Consider the following 24,255-nt stretch of genomic DNA (forward strand, 5'->3'; position numbering starts at 1 on the left):
AAAAGGATGAGTCAATGATTTATTTGTTAAGGTAGAGTCCATTTTGAAATAAAAGGAAATTTATATTGCTAATCCAAAGGGGTAAATTAATACAGGAAGATGAGAAAGTTGAGAACAATCACCCATACCTATAAAGAGATTCCTGACCTTTAAGATTGACACCATTTCTGCCAGTGGTGATGAAGAACTTGAACACCGTTGAATTGGGAGTGTTGGTGAGGTAAGTCTTGAGGTAATAACTGAGTGTTAATCTTGACGATGCATTGACAACCACCTGTCAGGAAACCAAAGGCAAATCTGTACCTAAATTCTTAAGAGAATCTGGTCCCCTCCTACTCTGCCTCTCATTACTTATTTAACCAAAAGCAATTGTTTCACACAAATTGCTCTTCATGTGCTAACATATTTGAGAACCACAATATCTTATGGGAAGAAAACATTTATTTTCTAAAAGGTCTCTGTCCATTATTCCTTCTGACATATGTTCCCTCTGTATGATTTCCTATTAAAATGCCTTTGAAGACAATTACAGAATACTCAGTATACTTTGTAATGTTCTGCCTTATAGTGTACACATTTTTATACTTGTTAAAATCCCTCCTATTAGGCTCTAAGCTCTTTAACTTAGAACCCTAATTTATCCCTGTGCATCCTATATTGTGCCTTGTATGTAAGGCTAGTGCTTAATGATTATAAAGAGACTAGAGTCCTGGTGCACGAAATTTGTGCATGGGTGTGTGTGTCCCTCAGCCCAGCCTGCACCCTCTCCAATCTGAGACCCCTCGAGAGATGTCCGACTGCCCTTTTGGGATCGGGCCTAAACGGGCAGTCAGACATCCCTCTCACAATCCAGGACTGCTGGCTCCTAAATGCTCGCCTGCCTGCCTTCCTGATTGCCCCTAACCGCTTCTGCCTGCCAGCCTGATCACCCCCTAACCACTCCCCTGCCAGCCTGATCACCCCCTAACCGCTCCCTGCCAGCCTGATTGCCCCTAACTACCTTCCCCTGCAGGCCTGGTCCCCCCCAACTGCTCTCCCCTGCAGGCCTGGATCCCCCCCAACTGCCCTTCCCTGCAGGCCCAGTCGCCCCCAACTTCCCTCCTCTGCCAGCCTGGTCACCCCTAACTGCCCTCCCCAGCAGGCCTGATTGCCCCCAACTGCCCTCCCTTGCAGGCCTGGTCCCTCCCAACTGCCCTCCCCTGCTGGCCATCTTGTGGCGGCCATCTTGTGTTCACATGGGGGCAGCTATCTTGTGTGTTGGAGTGATGGTCAATTTGCATATTACTCTTTTATTAGATAGGATATGATGATAACGACCCTTTTCCCCTCCAAATATCTTCAATTTAATGTAATATACTGTCCAGTCTCCTCAGTACTACCTCAATTTGTTTGTTTTTAAATATTTAAGGGCATTAAAAAAAAGTTAGTTACATATTGTAAAAACCATCAGTTAGGTCTCAGTTTTCAGCTTACTTAACCTATTAATAGTATTTCACTGGTTGATCATTCCCTTCCTCTTGAAATAATTTCTCCACCTGGCTTCCAGGACACCAAAATTTCTGGGTTTTCTTCCCACTTCACTGGTCATTTTTTATAAGTCTCTCTTATTGGTTCTTCTTAATATTGGAGTGTCCCCAGAGTTTAGTTCTTGGACCTCTTCTCTGTTGACACCAATTTTCTTGGTTATCTAATGGCTTTAAATATCATCTCTATGCCAATGACTCCAAGACTTTTATTTATTTTTTAATAATGTTTTTTTATTGATTTCAGAGAGGAGGGGACAGGGAGAGAGAGATAGAAACATGAATGATGAGAGAAAATCATTGATCAGCTGCCTCCTATACGACCCTACTGAGGATCGAGCCTGCAACCTGGGCCTGTGCCCTTGATCAGAATCAAACCTGGGATCCTTCAGTCCGCAGGCTAATGCTCTATCCACTGAGCCAAACCAGCTAGGGTGACTCCCAGACTTTTATATCCAGCTACCTCATGTCCAATTTTACTAGTACATGTCCAAAACAGACTGACCTTCTCTCCAAAGCTATTCCATTCAGATTCCACATTTCAGTTGATGGCAACTTTGACCTTTTAATTATTCAATCAAAAACCTTAAGTCATTTTTTTTTTTTTTAAAGAATAGTTAATTGATTTTTAGGAAGAGAGGAAGGGAGAAGAGAGAAACATTGATGTAACAGTCCAACATCCATAGGCTGCTTCCTGCACGCCCCCTACTGGGGATCAAGCCCACAACCTGGGCATGTGCCCTGACCAGGAATGGAACCAGCAACCTCTTGGTGCATGGGATGACGCCTAACCAACTAAGCCACACTGGCCAGGGCCTTAAGTCATTCTTGACTGTCTCACACTCTACATGTTAATCTGTCAGGAAATTCTATTGGCTCTACCTATAATATATATTTAGAATCTGATTAACTTCTCATTACCTCCTCTATTACCACCCTGATCCACCATCATAAATCACCTGGTTTACTGCACTAATACTCTTCCAACTGGTTTCTCAGCTTCTACCCTAGCCCCTACAGTTTAGTACCAACCAGAGGTCACAGTGATATATTAAAATGTAAGTCAGACAAGGCATTCTTCTGGTTAAGAATCCTAATACTGCCCTAGCCAGTTTGGCCTGGTGGCTAGAGCATCGGCCTGTGGACTAAAGGGTCCCGGGTTAGGTTCCGGTCAAGGGCACATGCCCGGGTTGCGGGCTCGATTCCCAGTAGGGGGTGTGCAGGAGGCAGCTGATCAGTGATTCTCATCATTGATGTTTCTCTCTCTCTCTCCCTCTTTCTCACTCTCTGAAATCAATAAAAATATATTTTTAAAAAAGTTAAAAAGAAAGAATCCTATTACTGTTTCCCTTTATATCCCAATAAAGCTTGTTGGCTCTTTTTATATCTGATATGTGACTGTATTTCTTTTTTATATGCATATTTCCATTTATAGAAATAGACACCCTTATCTCTTCAATCCTGGTATTGTTAAGTTTACCTCTCGATATGTTTTCACCAGTCCTGGGATGTCATGAAAGATTGTTGCTATTCCTGGACTCCGGGCCACTCCTACCCCAGTGACAGTGTCTGTTTGTAGAATATTGTCAGTAGAAATCATCCATATCCCAGGTTCACCTAGGAAAGGATAAGAAAAAGCACTTTGCTGCAACCTTTTGACATAAATTGATGGTCACTTTAATCTTACTCAGACTCCAAATCAGTAGACCCTTAAAGCATATAGATCTCTCTTCCCATCCAACAGGAACACCGAGCTTTGAGGATAACTTAGAACTAAAGCCTTATTGTCCTTTCCTTACTTTTATTTCATCCTTTACTGCTCTTCAGCTAAGCATTTACCCTCCTTCAGAAGCTGGAAATGGAGGAGAAGGCACAGTACCCTACACTGTCTACATAATACATCACATAGAGCTATGCATTCAATAGGCATTTGATAAATATAACTGCTGACTTCTGATGGCTGGTTATTGAGAGAAATGGGCATTGAACTGAGAATTATCAGTTAACATGAAAAATAATAAAATGCATAAAAATACTTTCAGAATTTAGATATTTGGAAAGAAATCCTTTGAGGGATGAGTTGCTTTGTAACCATCAGTTGTGAGGTTACGAAAGGAAGGTTTCCAGACCATTTTGGTTGAGGAGGTGAGTACTGAAACAGATGACATCTCCAACAAAGGTGAGCTTGGCGTCTGGCTCAATGGCGTGCTCGACAGCGACAGGAATGTAATCTGCCATGCCTGGGTGTCTCCGATCCCAGAGCCCCACAAGTGTCACCCCTCTGTTCACAGCCTGGGCCACGTAAGTATAGTTCCTATTCCCTGGTCCAATAAGTAGTAGGTCATCTCTGAAAGGAGATATGAAAAGTAGGAATTTCTGAAAAGGGACAACAGTTAGAAAAGAGTTCTGGGAACAGACCCTATCCTATCCTATATAATGAAAGCGTAGTATGCAAGTTGTCCCCTCGACCGTGCACTGGGCCTCTAGTTACATTGTATTCAACAGCACAAAAGTTCAGAAGGAATTCTACAATGGAGAGAAAGCAATCAAGGGCCAGAGATCAGTCTATTACCTTCACTACCACTATATAGTGCACAGTAAGGCTTTTTTTCTTTTTTAATTAAACTTTTTTTTCAGTGTGACTTTTTGATAATATTCCAATTAGCTCCATATGGAAGGTTTCTGTGAACTAGGACTTGACAGATTCAAAATATCCTGATATTTTTCTTCGTTGAACAACTAATAACTATTCTGGTCTTTTCCCATTGTCATGAAAGAAACAAAGATCAGATTCCAAGTGCAGAACATGAGAGCAATTTACTGGAACTGCTATATAATACTAGCCTAATCTGCAAGAATTCCTACCATAGGGTCATTGACTTCCATACCTGTTCAGAGCCAGATAAAGCTGGGTGTTGTGTGTGTGGAATTTCTCTCCGATGCTGTTATAAAACTGGACAATGAAGGTGAGAGACATGCCCAGCGGAAAGGCTGATAGGGTCCTTCCTTGGGCCGTGTACAGCTTGGGTTGGCTGCTCATTCGCAGGTATGTCACTGGAGCTACCTGTGGGAGACACAGCCCACTGGTACAGAGAAGGATGCATTGGAGAGGAGTTGTGTCCCTATTCTCAGATTGATAATCAACTAGAGGCCCGGTGCACAAAATTCGTGCAAGAGTAGGCCTTCCTTCCCCCAACTGCCGGCATCGGCTTCCCTCCAGCCGCCGGCAGACACCTGGGACCCGGGCTTCCCTCCAGCCCTGGCTTTGTCCAGAAGGTCATCTGGTCTAATTAGCATATTATGCTTTTATTATTATAGATGATAAAAAATGTGCCCCTCTTTCATATGAAATAATTAGCTCTTGATTTAAGATGACTTAAATCAGAGTGACCAATATGACAGTATAGGAAATGGCTTTTAATTATTAAAGCTGTGGGAATGTGAAGCTTTTTGAGGAAAGAATTGTAATTTATTTTGTGCAGAGTGCTCAATATTGTTAAATAATTATTAAGAATAGTATAATTTGCCGAGGCCGGTTTGGCTCGGTGGATAGAGCGTCGGTCTGCGGACTGAAGGGTCCCAGGTTCGATTCCGGTCAAGGGCATGTGCATTGGTTGCGGGCGCGTCCCCGGTGGGGGGTGTGCAGGGGGCAGCTGGTCGATGTTTCTCTCTCATCGATGTTTCTGGCTCTCTGTCCCTCTCCCTTCCTCTCTGTGGAAAATCAATAAAATATATTAAAAAAAAAAAAGAATAGTATAATTTGTTTTTTTACACTGTAAGAAATAAGCTGTGATAACAAGACAAGTTCAGCTTTGCTTGGCCATCATGGTTCAGTGGTTGAGCATCGACCTATGAACCAGGAGCTCACAGTTCCATTCCTAGTCAGGGCACATGCCTGGGTTGCAGGCTCCATCCCAGTAGGGGGCATACAGGAGCCAGTCAATTGAAGATTCTCTCACATCATTGATGTTTCTATCTCTCCCTCTCCCTTCCTCTCTGAAATCAATAAAAACATATTTAAAAAAAAAAAGTTTAGCTCTAACCAGTTTGGCTCAGTGATAGAGTGTCAGACCATGAACTGAAGGGTCCTAGTTTTGTGTCCAATCAAGGGCACACACCTTGGTTGCAGGCTCCATTCCTGGCCCTGGTCGGGGCACATACAGGAGGCAACCAAATTGATGTGTCTCTTTTACATTGATTGATGCTTCTCTCTGTCTCTCCCCTTCCTTTCCACTCTCTAAAAATCAATGAAAAAATATCCTTGGGTGAGAATTAACAAGAACAAAAAAGTTTATTGTAGCCCTGTCCGGTATGGCTAAGTGATTAGAGTGTCATTCCAGGCACCAAAGGGTCTCAGGTTCGATTCCTGGTTTCTCTTTTCCTCTCTCCCTCCCTTCCTCTCTCTCTATAAATGAATGAATGAAAGAATGAATGAATGAATGAAATATCCTAGAGTGAGGATTAAAAAAAAGTACATTATAAATTTGTTTCACAGGCCACAAGGAAAAAAAAAAGGCTATGTACAGTCTTTGGGGAAACACATGGAGATGAGAGGGGCCAAGATGAGTCTAGGGCCTTGGTGGCCACATTTCCGGGGTAGGGGGCCCAGTTGGCATGGTCCACAACCCCATGAACTGGCCCAGCAAGTCCTGCAGCATGGAAACACCAGCTGCAATTCCTCTGCCAGCAGCCCTGCTGATCCCTGGGCCCCCAGCAGTTCCAGCAAGTGGCACTCCAGCAATGCCAGTATCTTTGGGAGGAGATCCCTCTACTGTTACCAAGACCAGCTTCTCCCCTCGAAGCAGCACTAGACTGAGGACCCGCTTCTCTCCTCTTTCTGCTTGTTTGGAGTTCTTTGGATTGATCTTCTTGAATTCATCACAACCACATAGGATCAAATTCATATGCTTGTCGAAAGCCTTGAAGGTGCCAATGAAGATATGACTGTCTTGCAGGATGCACCTCATCCTGTAGCCGCTGTGCTGCAGCATCTTGCTGCTCTTGCCCACAGTCATGGTGGCAGTTCTGTTCTGATGTGTGTGTTAGACTAACTTACCTCTGAGGGATTATCTAATTCTAATTTTTTTTTATTCCGAAAACAAAGCCTACTTTTGAAAGCAATAGTTCTACACTTCTCCCATACCAACCTTCTTGCCCAAGCTGTTCAGAAGACAATCATACCAAGTTGAGGCTATAACAAGATAACAAGGACTCTAAAGTTCACTTTAACTTTTTTTTTAAATCCTCACCCAAGGATATTTTTCCATTGATTTTTAGAAAGAATGGAAGACAGAGGGAAAGACAGAGAGAAATATCGATGTGAGAGAAACATCAATTGGTTGCCTCCTGCACATACCCCGGCCAAGGCCTGGGCCAGGGAGGAGCCTGTAACCAAGGTACATGCCCTTGACCGGAATCGTACCCGGAACCCCTCGGTTTGCAGACTGACACTCTATCCACTGAGCCAAACCGGCTAGGGCTAAAGTTCACTTTAATTTGATGGTTTAGAATCATGTCAAGATTATCTCTTACCTTATAGTTCATTTCTGACTTCCTGAGAAGTCTCTAATTCTTAAAAAAGGAAATCTGCCTGTTAAGGCCATAGTATTCCTTTTACTTTATTTATTTATTCATTCATTCATTCATTCATTCATTCATTCATTTATTCATTTCTAGTAAGTGCCTGAACTCACCTGAACTGCAGTTATGGTTGTTTGGTTGACTCCAAAAGGTTCTACAGAAGTAACTTCCAACACGGCAGTACCTGCAATGGAACCAGCTTTCAGGAGCCCTTCACCGTCCTCCTCAATGACGGATGAGTTAGGGAAACACTTGAGAACACGGGAACTCACAAAGGCAGCCCCTTCCCTAGGGAACAAATAGAGCAAGTGGCATCTCTTGGAGACTCTGTTTGACCAGAAAGGAGTAGAGACTGCCAGGATTACTCTGAGGAAACTGTTTGTCATTCTCTATATTGTGTGCTTCTTTGTTCCTCAGGTAAAAGTCTGCTTTGGATATGCTTATCTTTTTTTTTTTTTTTAATCCTCACCCGAGGATATGTTCTTATTGATTTTAGAGAGAGAAGAAGGGGGAGAGGAAAAGAAACATTAATGTGAGAGAGAAACATCAGTCAGGAGGTTGGTTGCCTCCCATACACATTTGACTGGGGATTAAACCCACAGTTTGGTTTGTGCCCTGACTGGGAATCGAACCTGCGACCCTTTAGTGCAAGAGATGACACTCCAACCAACTGAGCTACACCATCCAGGACTATGCTTATCTTTTAAAAAAAATCAAATTCTATTATATGTTTATCATTAAAAATTACTCAGCCAAAATAACTGAAACAAAAGGATTGAAACAGGTATTCAAACAAATAGTTGTACATGAATGTTCATAGCACTATTCCCAACAGCCAAAGATGAAAACAACCAAAATGTCCATCAATGGATGAATGGACGAACAAAATGTTAAATCCATACAATGGAATATTATTTACTCATAAAAAGAATGAAGTTATGATATATGCTATAACATGGAAGAACCCTGAAAATACTATGTTAACTGAAAGCAGCCAACACAAAGGTCACATATTGTGTAAGTCCATTTGTAGGAAGTATTCAGAATAGTTAAATTCATAGAGACAGCTGGTTGCCAGGGGCTAAGATGAGGGGAGATGGGAAGTGACTATTAATGGGTATGGTGTCCTTTTGTGACAACAAAAATGTTTTAGAACTAGACAGAGGTGATGGCTGCACACTTTGTGAATGTACTGCATACCACTGACCTGTACACTTTAAAATGGTTAATTGTATGTTATGTGAACTTCACCAAAAATAAAATTATTTGTGCATTAGGAAAATCACCTAGAAAGCAATATAGTTCTTTCCATGTGCAATGTTTTACTGAAGGTGAAGTTAGAACCTGGCCTCTATTATTCTTACCTGTTGGTATGAAGTTTCAGTTGAGAATTCATGGGCATTAGAATTTGCTCAGGTTGGCATTCTGGATAAAAAACTTGGAGTTTTTCGAATACCTATAATGAGAAATAAATTATTTTTTATCATATCTGGAAAAGATAAATGATGACCTTTATTCACATATGGACAACTACAAATAAGTCTGCCTAACTTCAATTTAGCCTAATGTTCCACAATACTCTTAAAATGTATCTAGGTATTCTATACTCAGCTGGCATGGCTCAGTGGTTGAGTGTTGACTTATGAACCAGGAGATCATGGTTCGATTCCCAGTCAGGGCACATGCCCGGGTTGCAGGCTCGATCCCTGGTGTGGGGTGTGCGGGAGGCAGCTGATCAATGATTCTCTCTCATCACTGATGTTTTATCTTGCTCTCCATCTCCCTTCCTCTCTGAAATCAATAAAAAAATATTTTTTAAGAAGATGTATCTAGGTATTCTAGACCATATAACCTAATATTAGGCTTACTTCAAGTTTACATTATTACTTCCTCTGTATTACTTAGATATAAGGTATAAAATAATTTTGAAATTTCTAATTTAGCTCCTATAAACTGAAAAGAGATTTGAGAACAAAGAATCTATATTAAATTAGCAAGGAACATTATTCAGGCTTTCCACCTAGTAAAGTGCTCTTTCCTCTATGTCTCACTGAATCAGAGAACAAAAGCCAAAATAAAGGAGAAAAAAGAAAAAGAAAATATCAGTCCCATATTTAGAGGGAGAAAAATTTATTTGCTTCACAAAATGATAAATTTTTCTTTTGAATTTTAAAAGCAATAGGGCCATTTAGCTTTCAGCTTGAGAACATCTGTAGGAACTATTCATACTCTACACCTTACCAGAAGTTAGGATTAGTTTTCATTCTACCTATGAATATAGCTAAGTGGACTGTATCTCAATATCTATGTTAGGCAGAATGGCTCAGAAATGAATCCCTCTTTAGTTATTATGGTGTTCATATCCTGTGTCCATTGCATGGGGAGTTGAGAGGAGTGTGTAGTTTCTAATGTCAATACTTATATAGAGGCAATTAGCAGAAATGACAAAAGATCTAGAAATTATAAACCTGTTCTAGGGATCCCTCTAGCCGTTTCTCTACCTCTATTCAGGCTAAGCTCTTCATGGATGATAAAGCAAATATAACCTTTTTCTCCTTAATATACAAAAACAGGATTTAGGTTGGGGCCCTTACCAGGATCTGAACTTCATCAGACAGTTCCAACAGATTTCCCTCAAACTGCCCAGAAGAGCTGTTCATACAGCGGACAGTGACTTTGATACTGGTCCGACCAGCTGCTTTTGTGTGGACAACCATGGCAAAGTTATTCTCTACTGGGAGCTGTAGAAAAACCTACACAATGAGGGGTGGATTAAGAAATATTCATGAATAAACATTGTGCCCTTCTCTCTCTGTTGTAACAATAAGGAAAATGTAGATTGGAAGTAGCCATCTAGAAGAACCAGAGTACCAGAGCTTATTTTCATAGTTACTTCCTTTCACATTCTTAGCAACAGAGTCACCCCTAGAGAAACCTCCGCTTGCATTGCTCAATTAGTTCTGGCACACCTCTGTAAGATTCTTAAGTTATCTGGAGTCAATTCATTGATAGGAGGAGAATGAAAATGAAGAAAGTGACTCAGTCTAAAACTTATGATGAAAAACTTAATATCAAGATCCCTAATGTAATATACTAAACAGATAAATTCATACCTCTGAATGCCTGGGCACTAGATCCAATACCTCCCTTTTGCTCATGGACCAGTGGAATGTGAGCCCAGGGTTGGCATTGCTAAAGGAGAAAGGGGTCTGGGTACTGGTCACTCCCATGACATAAACTGGCATCTGGAAAGAAAAAATTGTTTTGTGTCATAACTGGCATTATCAAAATAATGAGCCCAGAACAGAGTCATCATACTGACCTCAGTAGCTGTGATAAGTCGAGTTGCAGCTGCAAGGATCCTAACAGACCTTAGCTGAACAACTTCAACCTGCACTTCATCCTGCTCAACAGGAAGGAGAACCAGTTTAGGCTAAGAGGGAGTGTCTGTGGGGTGGACAGAGATGCTTATGATAACTAGTTGGTTTGTTGTTGTTTGGGGCATTCAACAACAACAACAAAAACATGCCATACTATGTTTGGTTTTGCTCTTTAAATAATTCCTCATGGATATTATAACAACGCCAATTACTCTGTTTTTCACTAAAGATCACATATTCCCCATGCCAGGCAGGTTAAAAGCATGCCAGATGAAGGGACTAAAAACATTTTTCAGGGCTGGTAACACCCTCCTCATCATTACTCCCTTCCCTCATCTCCCAGTATGGTTCCCAGATGGAAGAGTAGAAGCAGAGAAGAACCAAGAACCAATACCTGGGAAAACACAATGACTTTGCCAGTATCTTCATTCACTGTCTGGATGGTGCCATGGACCACAGCTGTGCCAACCACCTTCCCTGTAACTTGCCCCCTCCTATTAACAACAGCCACAGTCTGATTACTGATGGAGAAGTGAATGATAGATTGGGGCTGGGGGCCACCTTCAGACATTACCTGGAATTTAAACACACCAGTGAATTCCTGAAACATGGGGAGAAGTCACATCTTTGTTCCCAACATTTTGTCCAAACAACTGGACTTCTTCATCTTCTCCCACCGCCCTATATTCCACATCAACTCAAATGCAGAAGAAATGAAGTGTTGCAGATGACCAATGGGATTCTAAAAGGTAGTTCATTGTGGAACAGGAAAAATACTAATGTTCTTCTTTATCAGACCCTATTGTACTTGGCTGGGAGTAGACAAGAGGAGGCCAATAAGAAGAGGTGTGTGTATATGTTGGGATGGGCAGAGGTGGGATGAGGAGAAAGGGTAAATCTTATTTTTTTGTCTTTAAGATCACCTGCATCATGTTGGTTGGAATCAGTGTCATTTTCTCTGGAACAAGTTTGAATGGAGGAAACACCTTGAAGGAGAAAACGAAAAGGATTATAGTGATTAACTAGAGTCAATTTCAAAACAAATGATCATGCAGCTTATTCTAAGGGGAAAACCCTAATTATGTATAATAAAGTTATATACAAAATATACAAAGACATGTATTTACTTATAAATTCAACTTTTATTTATAATAGCAAAAATTATAAATTACTTAAATGAGAATGCTAAATAAGTTATTACATATCCACTCATTGGAACAAAACTCGCCATTAAAATTATGTTTACAATTATCTTTTTTTTTAACATTTTTTTTCAAACATATAAAGAATTCTCAGGTACCTATTACCCAGCTTCAACACTTATCAACAAATGGCCAACAATTACTTTTTTTAAAATATATTTTTATTGACTTCAGAGAAGAAGGGAGAGGGAGAGAGAGATAGAAACATCAATGATGAGAATCATTGATTGGCTGCCTCCTGCACGCCCCTACTGGGGATCGAGCCCGCAACCAGGCATGTGCCCTTGACTGGAATCGAACCCGGGACCCTTCAGTCCCCAGGCCGATGCTCTATCCACAGAGCCAGACCAGTCAGGGCCCAAAAATTACTTTTAAGCACATAAAAAATACTTTTGATAGAAGATTAAGATGAAAAAAGTGTATGATTCATCCATGTTAAAGTAAGTGTAAGGGAAAAAGTGAAGGAAATAGCCTGGCCAGTGTGGCTCCGTGGTTGAACATTGACCTATGAGCCAGGAGTTCACCATTCGATTCCCGGTCAGGGCACATGCCCGGGTTGCAGGCATGATACCCAGTAGGGAGCATGCAGGAAGCAGCCAATCAATGATTCTCTCTCATCATTGATGTTCCTATCTCTCTGTCCAGCTCCGAAATCAATAAAAATATATTTTTTAAAAGGTGAAGGAAATACACTGAAATCTTAAAAATAATTTACTCTAGTGGAATTATAGGTGATTTTCATTCTGGGTCTTTATATTTTTTGTGCTTTCCAATTTCTACAAGAAGTGTGTTATTTTTATACAAAAAACACACAAACAAACCACATATTGTTGCAAAAGTTAGACAACTACATTTTTTTTTCAGTTAAATGATTTTCAACTCGTACAAACTAAACAGAAAGATAAATAATGCTAAATAAGATGAAGTATCAATTTTGAATGAGGTAATTTTCTTACTTCAATTTGCCGAGGAGCTGATGTGAATTTTCTCCCCGTCTTGTCCCTAGCAATAGCCACAAGTGTGGTTTGCCCAACAGTGACAGCTCGAAGGATATAATTTTCAGAGTATTTGTCCTGTTCCTCCATTAGCCTGCAAAGACCCATGTATTTTTAGATGAGAAAGATTTGGTTTTAAGAGTGGCCAGTTATGCAGCTTTCTAAAGACGCTTAACATTTTCTGCTCATTTTAACTCTGGTTAGAGGGAACTGCCAGAAAATAAATTTCCAAAGTCAAGACCCAGTTGGTGGCCATGGCAGGAATCTCCTGAAGGCAAAACACTTGTTCTAAGGCGCCAAAGGAATAGGGCAATATAAACACAGACTGGCAAAACCCGCAAGTACCAAACCGCCTTGGAATACCTGCAGTTCCCCTTTCACAGGCGGGTACACTAGTGCCTCTGCTTCTAAATAGATTTCTGAAGGTCCTCTAGATAGAAGCACCCCAAAAGGATATCACCCCGGGAGAAGGGTCATAAAATGGAAAAACGATTGAGACTCATGATTTTGACCCTCAAATAAGACGTCTGAATATGGGAAGAGAGTAAGGGCCGAAAGGTACTGTGACAAAAAGGGAAAGAGGAAAATCTAAAATAACCTCGGGTTACCAGGTTACCAGGAAGGAGAGTGTCAAGATGTGAAGCACAGGGAGAAAGAAGTACTGAAACGGTACTCACGTCAGGGTGACAATGGCAGACGCCAGCTGCAGTTTGAGCTCCATGTTTCTGAAGTATTTATTTCGGAATGGGCGTTTGGAAGAGCCAAGAACCCTCACAGTTACTAACACGTTTTTACCTACTTCAACCTGATGGTTTTTAAAAAGAGGTCATTTCAGTAGAGGTGTCGCATTCATCAAGGACAGTCTAAATCTTAGAGGGGGCAAACTTTTCATGCTGAATGTTCCTGGTCAGCCTTTGTTCAAACAAGACTAATCTATGTATACTGTATTTATCTTCACCATGTTTATTTTTGTTTACTTGGTTTTTTAACAATCTTTTTTTAATTTATATTTTATTGATTTTTTACAGAGAGGAAGGGAGAGGGATAGAGAGTTAGAAACATCGATCGGCTGCCTCCTGCACACCCCCTTACTGGGGATGTGCCTGCAACCCAAGGTATGTGCCCTTGGCCAGAATCAAACCCAGGACCCTTCAGTCCGCAGGCCAATGCTCTATCCACTGAGCCAAACCGGTCAGGGCAGAATGTTGTTCTCTAAGGGCAGCTTTTCCAATAACATTACCAAAGATCCTGGTATATACACACACAGTAGTTGAGCAGAGACTATATTAAGTGATGTTTGAGAATGAAAATGAAGCCTGTTTCATTTATGAGATAAAGCACATATTTCTCACCTTATCAATCAGATCAAGCTCCAGCTCTTGTATGTCTGACACCCTGAGGTGGGCCAGTGCTGGACCCAAGAAAGCCAAGCACAGATCATAGACCTCCAAGGTGAGAAATCCAGGATGTATTGGAACTACCTAGAAGGAAGAAGATGGTAGGTGGGTAAAGAAGCAAACATGGTCCAAACATAATTATGGCAACAATTTCTTTTTCTGAACGATTTTTAAATTGAATTTGAGAGAGAGAGAAAGGGAGAGGGAGAGAGAGACAGAAACAATGATGTGATAGTGAAACATCGATTGGCTGCCCCCTGCACGCCCCCTAACATGGATTGAGCAAGTGCTCTGATTGGAAATCGAACTGGCAACCTCTTGGTGCATAGGACAATGCCCAACCCACTGAGCCACAATGAGCATGGCAACTATTTTCATCAAAAGCAGAAAATATAATACCTTATTTTCTTTGTGATGGGAACTTTGAGAGGTCACATTACATATTTCAGACATAGCACAATATATACACTTAATGTGATGTTTCAGTTAATGGCAAAATATGGACCCTTAACAATTATTAACTGATAAAAAGCAGAATTTAAGTTGGTTAAATTCAAGCAGAATCCAACATACAGGTCCAGCCTCTTAATTATGAACAGGGAAAGGACTTTATGAAGAAAGTCAAGTCCATGAATGTTGCAGTTGTCAGTGAGGGAGAAAGCACTGGGCAGACGGATCCTTTGTCTTTCCTTCTTTCCTACAGCATGTTTTCACATCCTCTGCCTGCACATGGTGCCTCAATCTCTCCTCTTAATGACAAACATTATGACTAAAGTAAGTTAAATTCTTTTGAGCTCTTAGAAGGAAAGAAAATATGAGCATATGTTAATGTAAGGTATTACCTTTTTTTGAAAATCTTCACCTGAGGATATTTGTCCATTGCTTTTTAGAGAGTGGGAGAGAGAGGGAAAGACAGAGAGAAATATCGATGTGAGAGAAACACATCGATTGGTTGCCTCCTGCATGAGACCCTACCAGGGCCTGGTCCAGTGAGGAGCCTGCAGCCAAGGTATGTCCCCTTGACCGGAAGTGAATCTGGGACCCTTTGGTCCGCAGGTTGATGCTCTAGCCACTGAGCCAAGCCGGCTAGGGCAATATAAAGTATTATTTTTTTTATAAGTCAACTAAAAGCAAATCCCTTGGCATATTGGCTATGAAGTCAGCTTAAAATCTTGAGTTGTTATATCCTGTCTAAAAGCACCTATACTCAGGTTATATGGTCAATAGCATAATTACCCATTTATAGAAATTAACCTTCTTTTAATGGAAATCTTATAAATATAATGTCTCAGCTCAACCAGAACCAACAATTGTCCAGTATTGCAGCTAGTTAAAAAAATAAAACAACCCTCATTTTTTGGCTGAAGAGTCTATATAGGTTAAAAAAAGAAAAAGAAACAAATGTTATTTTTGTAGCTGGTTTGAAACACACAATGGAATTTTTCCAATCATTCTCCTAAGAGCGGCTCTGACCCGAGACCATCAGTCTGGGAATGTCTCTAGCACTCACCTGCACAGAGCTTTCTGCTTCCATGTAAGTGATGGTGACAATGTTCTGCTCACTGCTGTTGACCGAAAAATAACCAGACCCTTCCACAAGGCTAAATATTTCCTATGGAAAAATCAGGCAAACAATATTCCATTCCCTTTGGTTTATAAATAATTAAAAGAAAATAGCTTCTATCTACCTAAGAAAGAATATGTGATTAATGGACCAAAACCAAAATATGAATATTAAAGTATAACTCCTAAGGATATTGTAGTTAATTACAATGTATGTATATGTATAGCCATGATTTTAAACACATAAGTGAGCTTTTTTATTGTTATACTGTTAACCTTAATAACCTAGTACTCTCCCATCCAATATGATTCCATTTAATTAGACCAAATACATCTTCTACCTTCACATCTGGATGGTTGTAGATGGTGGCGTTCTCAGGCAACACAGTTACATCATCCACCAGGAGCAGCTCCACGGCTGCAGATATGGGCAAGTTGGAAAGAACCTAGAAATATAGTAAGAGCCACAAAGGTGAATATAAACTTTTGATTCCTCAACTCGGTGAAAAAAGATCCCAGTACTCTTTCAAGTGCCAAAGATAACAGAAGCATAGAGGTACATACACAGTTCCCAGATTTATATCAGTTACAAACAACTTTTAAAGAAGAACCTGAAAGTTCAGTTATTTAATTTATATTTCTTATATAACAATCTCCATTACCTTTGAACTTTTTTCTGAATAGCCTACAAAATTGACTCCGATGAGTACAGTCCCTTTTATGTGATGTACTTTAAGGATCTGATGACCTAGAGACGTGCAGAAAAATATTCTGTGAGACAATAACATGTAAAATACAAAAGCGTCTCCAGAAAACCAAACTCTACCCTAATTTATTTCAAACAGTGTTTTGTTACAGGGAGAAAAAAACACTGAATGGGGAAGCACACAAGAATCAAAAAACTGGGTTTTTGTGTTGAATCTGCCACTATATTCCTATGTGACCCTGGGCAACCACTTAATTTCTCAGTTCCTTTATTAAATGAGGAATTAGGCCAGGCAAAATCGAAAATGCTTTCCAGCTCTGATGGTCTGTGAGTACAAAAATAGGCTGACAACAATGTAGGAGAAAAATTTTTTGTTTGATTTAAAAACGGAATTGAGCCCCGCTGGTATGGCTCAGTGGTTGAGCATAGACCCGTGCACCAGGAGGTGGCAGGTTTGATTCACCGTCAGGGCACATGCCTGGGCTTGATCCCCAGCAGGGGGCATGCCGGAGGCAGCCGATTGATGCTGATGTTTCTCATACATGTTTCTATCTCTCTCTCTCTCCCTTCCCCTCTCTAAAATCAATAATACAAACATTAAAAATGGAAGTGAGAAATGAAGTGGGACCTAAAACTCTTTTAAACTGTTTTGTATATATAATGTCATATCAATCCCTTACTCAAAAATTTAACATAGCTATTTCTTATTAGAACAATTCACTCCTTAAACTAGTTTTAAAGCCTTCTATAATCTGACCCTGCTTTATTTTTGCTTTCCTTTTTTTAAAAAAAATTAACTAACATGAATCTGCCACTTTATGTAGGACAATTATTTTATTCTCAATGCATGATCATCATTCCTAAATCTGTGAAGCACTTTCTGATGATGTTACATTCATTCATTCATTCAGCAAAGATTTACTGAAGGCCTGCTAAATGCTACATAGAATGCCAGGTAATTAAGATACAGAGATGAAGAAAACAACACAATCTTTGCCTCCAAGAAAGTTACAGCTTAGAAAGGCAACTGAGAGGGAAACCAACCACTGCAATACAGTGTGGTAAGTGCTATTATAGAAGTCTGAACAGAGCACACATATACAGAATACAGAACAGCATAAAGAAGAAATGTTTTCCTTAGATTGGGAATACAGAGGGACAGAAAACTCCTAGATTACGAGAGGAAGATGTTAGCCCAGTGAAGATGCAAGAAAAGAGAACATACAACATATACAAAGGAAAGAGGTATGACAAGGCTTGTCATGGTTAAGAATCTAAAGTTGTTGAATATGAAAAAAAATGAAGGGTATATGTGGATGGTAATAAGTGAAGCCAAAGTAGGCAGGAGTCAATATATTAAGCTGCAACATATGAATTTTATCCTGAAATACTGGTACATGGGGAGTCCCTGAAGGCAATATGGTGACAGCATAGTCAGGGGTCAAGAGCACAGGCTGGCCCTGGCCGGTATGGCTCAGTAGGTTAAGTGTCATCTTTTACACTTCGATTCCCAGTCAGGACACCTACCTAGGCTGCGGGTTTAATTCCGGGTCAGGGCACACTGAGGAGGCAACTGATTTATGCTTTTCTCTCTCTTTCTCTCTTTCCCTTCCCCTCTCTCTAAAATCAATAAATATGTCCTTGGGTGAGGATTAAAAATAAAAAGAGTACAAGTTTTGATGTCAGAGAGCTTACTGCTTCACCTCCTTACTGTTATAATCCCAGGGCCTAACACTGTGCCTAGAATATAGGAAGAATGCAATAAATGTTTGATGAACGAATAAACTTTAAAAATCGGGGTTATAATGCCAGTCTCTCATGGTTGTTATGAGGATTACATGAGAAAATGTATATGAAGCAGTTAGTGCTATACCTGGCATTTCAGAAGAGCTCAGTAAACAGTAGCCAAAAAAAGAATTTTAAGAGGGAGATTCAGATTTGTTTTTGTTTTTTAAGAAGAAAGCACATTTTAAAAAATATGTTTTTATTGATTTTTAGAGAGGAGAAGGGAGAGGGAGGAAGAGAGAGCAGCATCGGTGTGAGGGAGAAACAGCTATCAGTTGCTTCCTGCACGTACCCCGACGGGGGGTTGAACCCACAACCTGGGCATGTGCCCTGACCAGAGATCAGACTGGTGACCTTTTGGTGCACGGAACAACACTCAACCAACAGAGCCACACCGGCGAGGGCTAGATTTGCATTTTAGAAAGACCATCTGGACAGTAATGTGGAGGATAGGTCGGAGAGTAGCAGTACCAAATGAGGTCACTGGGAGGCCACCGTGGTGGTGCAGGATAGAGGTGATAAGAACACCAATGATGAAGTTAGAGAGGAAGGGATGAAACAAAAAAATATTTAGAAGGTAACAATGATGGTATTTAGTAATTGATTGTCATAGGGTATAAGGGACATCTCTTTCTTCTCTACCACTTTTTACACTAATTATATCATACTATTAGTGTTATAGTATTATCTACGTATTTTTAAAAATATGTTTCTTTATTGATTTCAGAGAGGAAAGGAGAGGGAGAGAGATAGAAACATCAATGATGAAAAAGAATCACTGATTGGCTGCCTCCTGCTTGTCCCCTACTGGGGATTGAGCCCACAACCAGAGCATGTGCCCTTGGCCAGATTGAACCCGGGACCCTTCAGTCCGAAGGCCAACGCTCTATCCACTGAGCCAAACCGATAGAGCTATCTATATATTAATATCATGTTGTATTCTTTACCTAAGCTTTTAAACTTGTTCTGAATATAAGCTCCTGTGGGTAAGGAAAGGCTAAATCTTAGTTCTCCTTCTCTGCTGTTTCTTATTCCACTGAATGCTTATACAATCCATCCAAATGCTCATGCCAGAAACCTAAAAGTTACTCTTTTGTACCACTGTCTTCTTCACTTTGGGGATTTATTTTATTTTATTATTATATATTTTTTAATCCTTACCTGAGGGTATTTTTCCATTAATTTTTAGAGAGAGTGGAAGAGAGAGGGAAAGACAGAGAAATATCGATGTGAGAGAAGCACATTGATTGGTTGCCTCCTGCTGGATCCCCAACCAGGGCCTGGTCCAGGAAGAAGCCTGCAACCGAGGTAAGTGCCCTTGACTGGAATCGAACCTGGGATCTTTTGGTCCGAAGGCCAATGCTCTATCCACTGAGCCAAACCGGCTAGGGCTGGGATTGATTTTAGGTAGATTGTTATATTAATTGCCTGCAGTGAATCATGCCTGCTGGTATCCATATCCTTGAGTGCTCCTCACCCACCCTGACTCTGTTTTTGGCCAAGGGGCTAGCTTTGGTGAGTAGGCCACCAGATACAAGCAGAGGCTGATGAGAGACTGCACATGAGGTCTTGTTGCCCCCTCAGGACCTCGTCTTGCACCTCACCTAGTGCCTCTTTAAGTCAGTCTCACTTACCTTATTCAGCTTATTCTTTCTATTTCCTCTTTTCAACATCCCTTCAGGTCTTAGCATGTTACTTTCTCAAGGTAGTCTGTTCTAAACTATGTTAGGTTCTCCTATTATAAGCTCTTAAAGCACCCCATATTTGTCCTTCAAACACATAACACAAATACAATGTTTAAATTCTGGCTTCACCAATTAGACTGTAATTCTATGAAGGCAGAGGCTGTGACTGCTTCATTTACCACTATATCTCCAAGTGCCTAGCACATGGTCTTACATGTAATAGCCATTCAATACCTATTGGCTGGCAAATGAATATTTCCATAATCTTAGGCAAATTATAGGCAATCAATACATTTTAAAATTAATTTAATTTTATGTTCTTGTGAGAAATATTGCACCCTAGACCACAGCTTTTCAAAAAAGGAAATTTACCTTTACTTTTTAAAAAAATGAAATGATCAAAGATGAAAGTTGAGCCCTGGCTGGTGTGCTAAATGGTTAGAACATTGGCCCGCGCCCCAAAGAGTCACAGGTTCGATTCCCAGCCAAGGGCATATACCTGGGTTGCAGATTTGATCCCTGACCCCAGTCAAGGCATGTGCAGGAGGCAACCAATCAATGTGTCCCTCTCACATAGATCTTTCTCTCTTTCTCCCTGCCCTCCCTTCCACTCTCTCTAAAATCAATGGGAAAATATCCTGGGGTGAGGAATAACAAAATAAAAGGAAAGAAAGTTGAGATATGACAAAATCTGAAACAAACCACCACCCACAAGGAAATATTTAATGCAGAACCATTTAGCAGGCATATGAAATCGTTCATAAATTTTCACAATACCATGTAATCGGGTCTGCCCACTGCCATCGTCCTTTGCTACCATCTCTACTGAATTATAATTTTCGAAATGAGCCAGTGTTTCATTTGAGGATTTCCATTCTAGCATTAGTGAACTGAAATTATCAAACTTTCTTTTGTGCTGATCAAACACTGACAGTTCCAGAACTGTGTCCCTTAGGCTTGATACAGGAATCTGCATTAACATAAAAAGAAAAGAAAACAACTTCTTAAGAGGCTTGGTAAGAAAACCCTGAAGCTAGGGATCATGTTTTCTCCCAATTTTATTCTTTGACAATTTTCAAACCTCCAGGTATGTTGGAAGAATTAATACCTACACATACTTCATGGGGAGTCACCATTTGCTTTCTTTTTCTCCCTCTACTTTCTCACCCTACCTGTGTATCTTTTTTAAAAATAGCTATTTATTTTTTCCACCACTATTTATCCCTCCATACCCTTCTCCTCCTTCTTTTTTTTTGCAAAATGATGTAGGCATCATGGCACTTTACCCCTAAATATTTCCACATGCATTTCCTAAGAATAAGAACATTCTCCTAACTTGCCTGCCTACCAACTATGTTATTGCATATCATTATTCTTCATGATGGGTTTGGAGTAGAGGTAAATTCTGTTACTTATTGATAATGCTAATAAAAGATTTGGCAGGGAAGGAAATTAGCAAAACTATTTGGAAGTTATTTAGAGAAGTTATTGTCTATTGCCAATAATTACAAGCTGGCTTGGTACTATAAGCACTAGGTACTAAGTGTCATTCAGTGTAGCCATTTCTAACCTAGTTCAATAACTTCTCAGATACTATCAGAGAATTAATAACAAATAAAACAATTGCCTTAACTTTAATACGACAAAAGATTATTTCAGACCATTTATCTCTAGAGCATGGAAGACAAAGTGCCATGCTAGTTGGAAATACTCTACTCACCAGTTGTTTGTTGTGCTGTGGCAGAGGACATGGCTGGGCACCAGGTGGCACCGTGTATACTGGGGTTACTGACATGCTGGCAGGGTGGGCACATATGAAGTGTACCTGCACAGCCTCTACAGCTGGACTAGGGTTCTGGACAGCGGGGTGATTTCCAATTCGAAATGTCAGAACCTTTAAGGAAACACCAGAGCAGGGATAATTGTATGTAGACACTTGATGTCAGCTATGTCCATCTACAGGTGTTAGAATTATTCAAATTCTGGTATAGAGCTCTTTGGACATTATAATCAGGCAAATTCCTTAAAAGACATTATAATTCTTAATTGTCTGTGCTAGTGCTAAGAGAAACACGGGTATTATGGAAATTTGAAAACAAAAGGCATATTAAAAAATATAACTGACCAATTACTTCAGTTTTTTCCTCCACCAAATATTTTGTTACTAGTTGGTAAAGAGTAGAAAAACTGATTTCTGTTTTAACTTGTCTCTGGTAGCAGTATAAATAACAGAATCAGGAAACAAAAAGAAGCTAGAGAGCTTCAAAAGGGGGTAATTAGGCCTGAAATTACTAACAGCTAGTCATATACACAATAGAGTTCACTAGAGATATTATAAAGAAGCTCGTTGATTACAGCACAGTTCTTAAGTTAAAACCCTACACGGATAGCCCTGTTAGGCTGGCTAGCCTGGCTGTGTTTCACAGTCATACACTGCATTCTCAACACTAGTCAAACTGTAAACCTTTGCTACTGGTTTTGATAGAAGCAGGTCATAGCTGTGGATGGATCCATCACTACTTCTAAAAATTATCAAGACTAATTCAACTAATGCAAGGTACTTGTTACTCTTATCAGCACAGACCTGTTTCTTCAAAATTGCTAACCATAGATGACACTAAATTTTCCTTCCTCGCATTCTTTGGAGGTGAAAAACCGTATGTTCTCTAGTCTAGACAACAAGGAAATAAATTATAGTGATAAAGTAATTGAAATAAGCTCATTACTACAAAAAGATCTTGAACCTCTTAGTTAGTGAACTGTTAGAATTCTCAGATGAGCAAATCAAAACCTTTGGGTATATTTAAAGGATAGTAAAGTTTACAAAAAAGATCCTTTAATCAATAATTAGAATTTTCCTATCTAGTCCATAACTAAATCCATTAGAATCTGAAAAAGAATGGCTAGATGTACAAAAGATTTGTAGTAGTATTGCTAAAAGAAATGTTAGAAAAAGGTCGTTTTCCTACTTGTTCTCCTAAATCCAGGCACAGCACCCGGTAGATATACTGGTTCTGTTTTCTCTTAGCTGGCAGCCGGACTTGCGTTATTTCAATTTTCTCTGTCTTCTCCGTGGTCAACTCCAAAAAGAACTGGGAGGGCTCCAAGATCCATGGACGAGGGCCCCCTTCAAATACCATTTCTTTCACAGAATTCCATGTCACCAGTGCCACTTCCACAGGGTTTACAGCCTGACAACATTTAAAGAAATTAATCCTTGAGTGGTTAGGGAATTCAGCATTTTCTAAAGTAAAAAACTGGTTATTTTACTATGCTGAAATGACATTAGACTTAATTCCCAAACTATGAAATAATATACAATGCCTCTTCACTTTGAATACTTCTCATCCTCTGTACTAATTTGTTTTATTTAAAATTTTTTTCTTTCATTTTCCTCTGTACTAATTTTTTTAACATTGGATTCAATTTATCTATCTATCTATCTATCTATCTATCTATCTCCTCACCGAAGAATATTTTTCCATTGATTTTTACAAAGAGTGGAAGAGAAAGGGAAAGACAGAGAGAAATATCAATATGAGAGAGACACATCGATTGGTTGCCTCCTGCAGGGGCCCCTACCAGGGCCCGGGCCAGGGAGGAGCCTGCAACCAAGGTATGTGCCCTTGACAGTGTCCTTGACCGGAATAAACCTGGGACCCTTCAAATCTGTTTTTACCAGACTGATGCTCTATCCACTGAGCAAAACAGACTAGGGCCCTCTGTACTAATTTTTTTTTTTAAAGCCAGAAAGTTCACAAACACATAACCTTAATTCTCTGTTTTTGTTTTTTTTTAAATATATATTTCTTTATTGATTTCAGAGAGGAAGGGACAGGGAGACAGAAACATCAATGATGAGAGAGAATCACTGATTGGCTGCCTCCTGCATGCCCCCTACTGGGGATCGAGCCCGCAACCCGGGCATGTGCCCTTGACCGGAATTGAACCTGGGACCTTTCAGTCCGCAGGCCGACGCTCTATCTACTGAGCCAAACCAGCTAGGGCCCTCTGTACTAATTTTGATCCTATCATTCAAGCCACTCATGTGTCACCTGACCAATTAATTTATGTTTAATTATTCCAGACCACATCCACTTCTGCATCCTTTAAGCTCTAACTGTATTTATCTCTACCATTCATTTGTATACTTATTCATCTCCTAATGCTATTTAAATGTGTCAAATGCTTCATATGTATAAGTTTAATAACTCTAGTTAAGTTCTCTAGTTATGTAAACTTCTTCAGAGAAAAAATCATTTTATGTTCAAATTTAAAACAAGAATTTCTATTCCTGAGTGGAATTTACACTATGTTGTATACATAAAAGGTATTAAATAAATACTGAATAAGCATTTAAAATGGACATTTTACTAAACTATCAAAGGAAGTCTGCCCTAAAATATAAAAATAATACATCTATACACTCATCCTATGTC

The 24,255-nt window shown here is 40.0% G+C and overlaps 1 protein-coding gene across 2 annotated transcripts in view; it reads right to left on the bottom strand.

The window, feature by feature from the left end:
* Positions 1-24,255, bottom strand: part of NUP210L (nucleoporin 210 like) — a 58,419-nt gene that overhangs the window by 7,213 nt on the left and 26,951 nt on the right. For both annotated transcript variants that reach the window (XM_079761586.1, XM_079761585.1), the window contains exons 15-34: positions 22,786-23,007; positions 21,537-21,710; positions 20,594-20,786; positions 16,303-16,388; positions 15,982-16,086; positions 15,588-15,689; positions 14,033-14,161; positions 13,358-13,485; positions 12,642-12,774; positions 11,407-11,469; positions 10,878-11,057; positions 10,426-10,506; positions 10,217-10,348; positions 9,698-9,856; positions 8,468-8,559; positions 7,217-7,391; positions 4,412-4,587; positions 3,653-3,870; positions 3,004-3,140; positions 148-274 (exon numbers count right to left, since the gene is read on the bottom strand). In XM_079761586.1, the coding sequence (XP_079617712.1) occupies positions 148-274; positions 3,004-3,140; positions 3,653-3,870; positions 4,412-4,587; positions 7,217-7,391; positions 8,468-8,559; positions 9,698-9,856; positions 10,217-10,348; positions 10,426-10,506; positions 10,878-11,057; positions 11,407-11,469; positions 12,642-12,774; positions 13,358-13,485; positions 14,033-14,161; positions 15,588-15,689; positions 15,982-16,086; positions 16,303-16,388; positions 20,594-20,786; positions 21,537-21,710; positions 22,786-23,007 (2,812 nt within the window). The remainder of the gene's footprint in view (positions 1-147; positions 275-3,003; positions 3,141-3,652; positions 3,871-4,411; positions 4,588-7,216; positions 7,392-8,467; positions 8,560-9,697; positions 9,857-10,216; positions 10,349-10,425; positions 10,507-10,877; positions 11,058-11,406; positions 11,470-12,641; positions 12,775-13,357; positions 13,486-14,032; positions 14,162-15,587; positions 15,690-15,981; positions 16,087-16,302; positions 16,389-20,593; positions 20,787-21,536; positions 21,711-22,785; positions 23,008-24,255) is intronic.

The sequence above is a fragment of the Cnephaeus nilssonii genome (assembly GCF_951640355.1).
Source record: "Cnephaeus nilssonii genome assembly, chromosome: 21".
In the NCBI taxonomy this organism is placed as follows: domain Eukaryota; kingdom Metazoa; phylum Chordata; class Mammalia; order Chiroptera; family Vespertilionidae; genus Cnephaeus; species Cnephaeus nilssonii.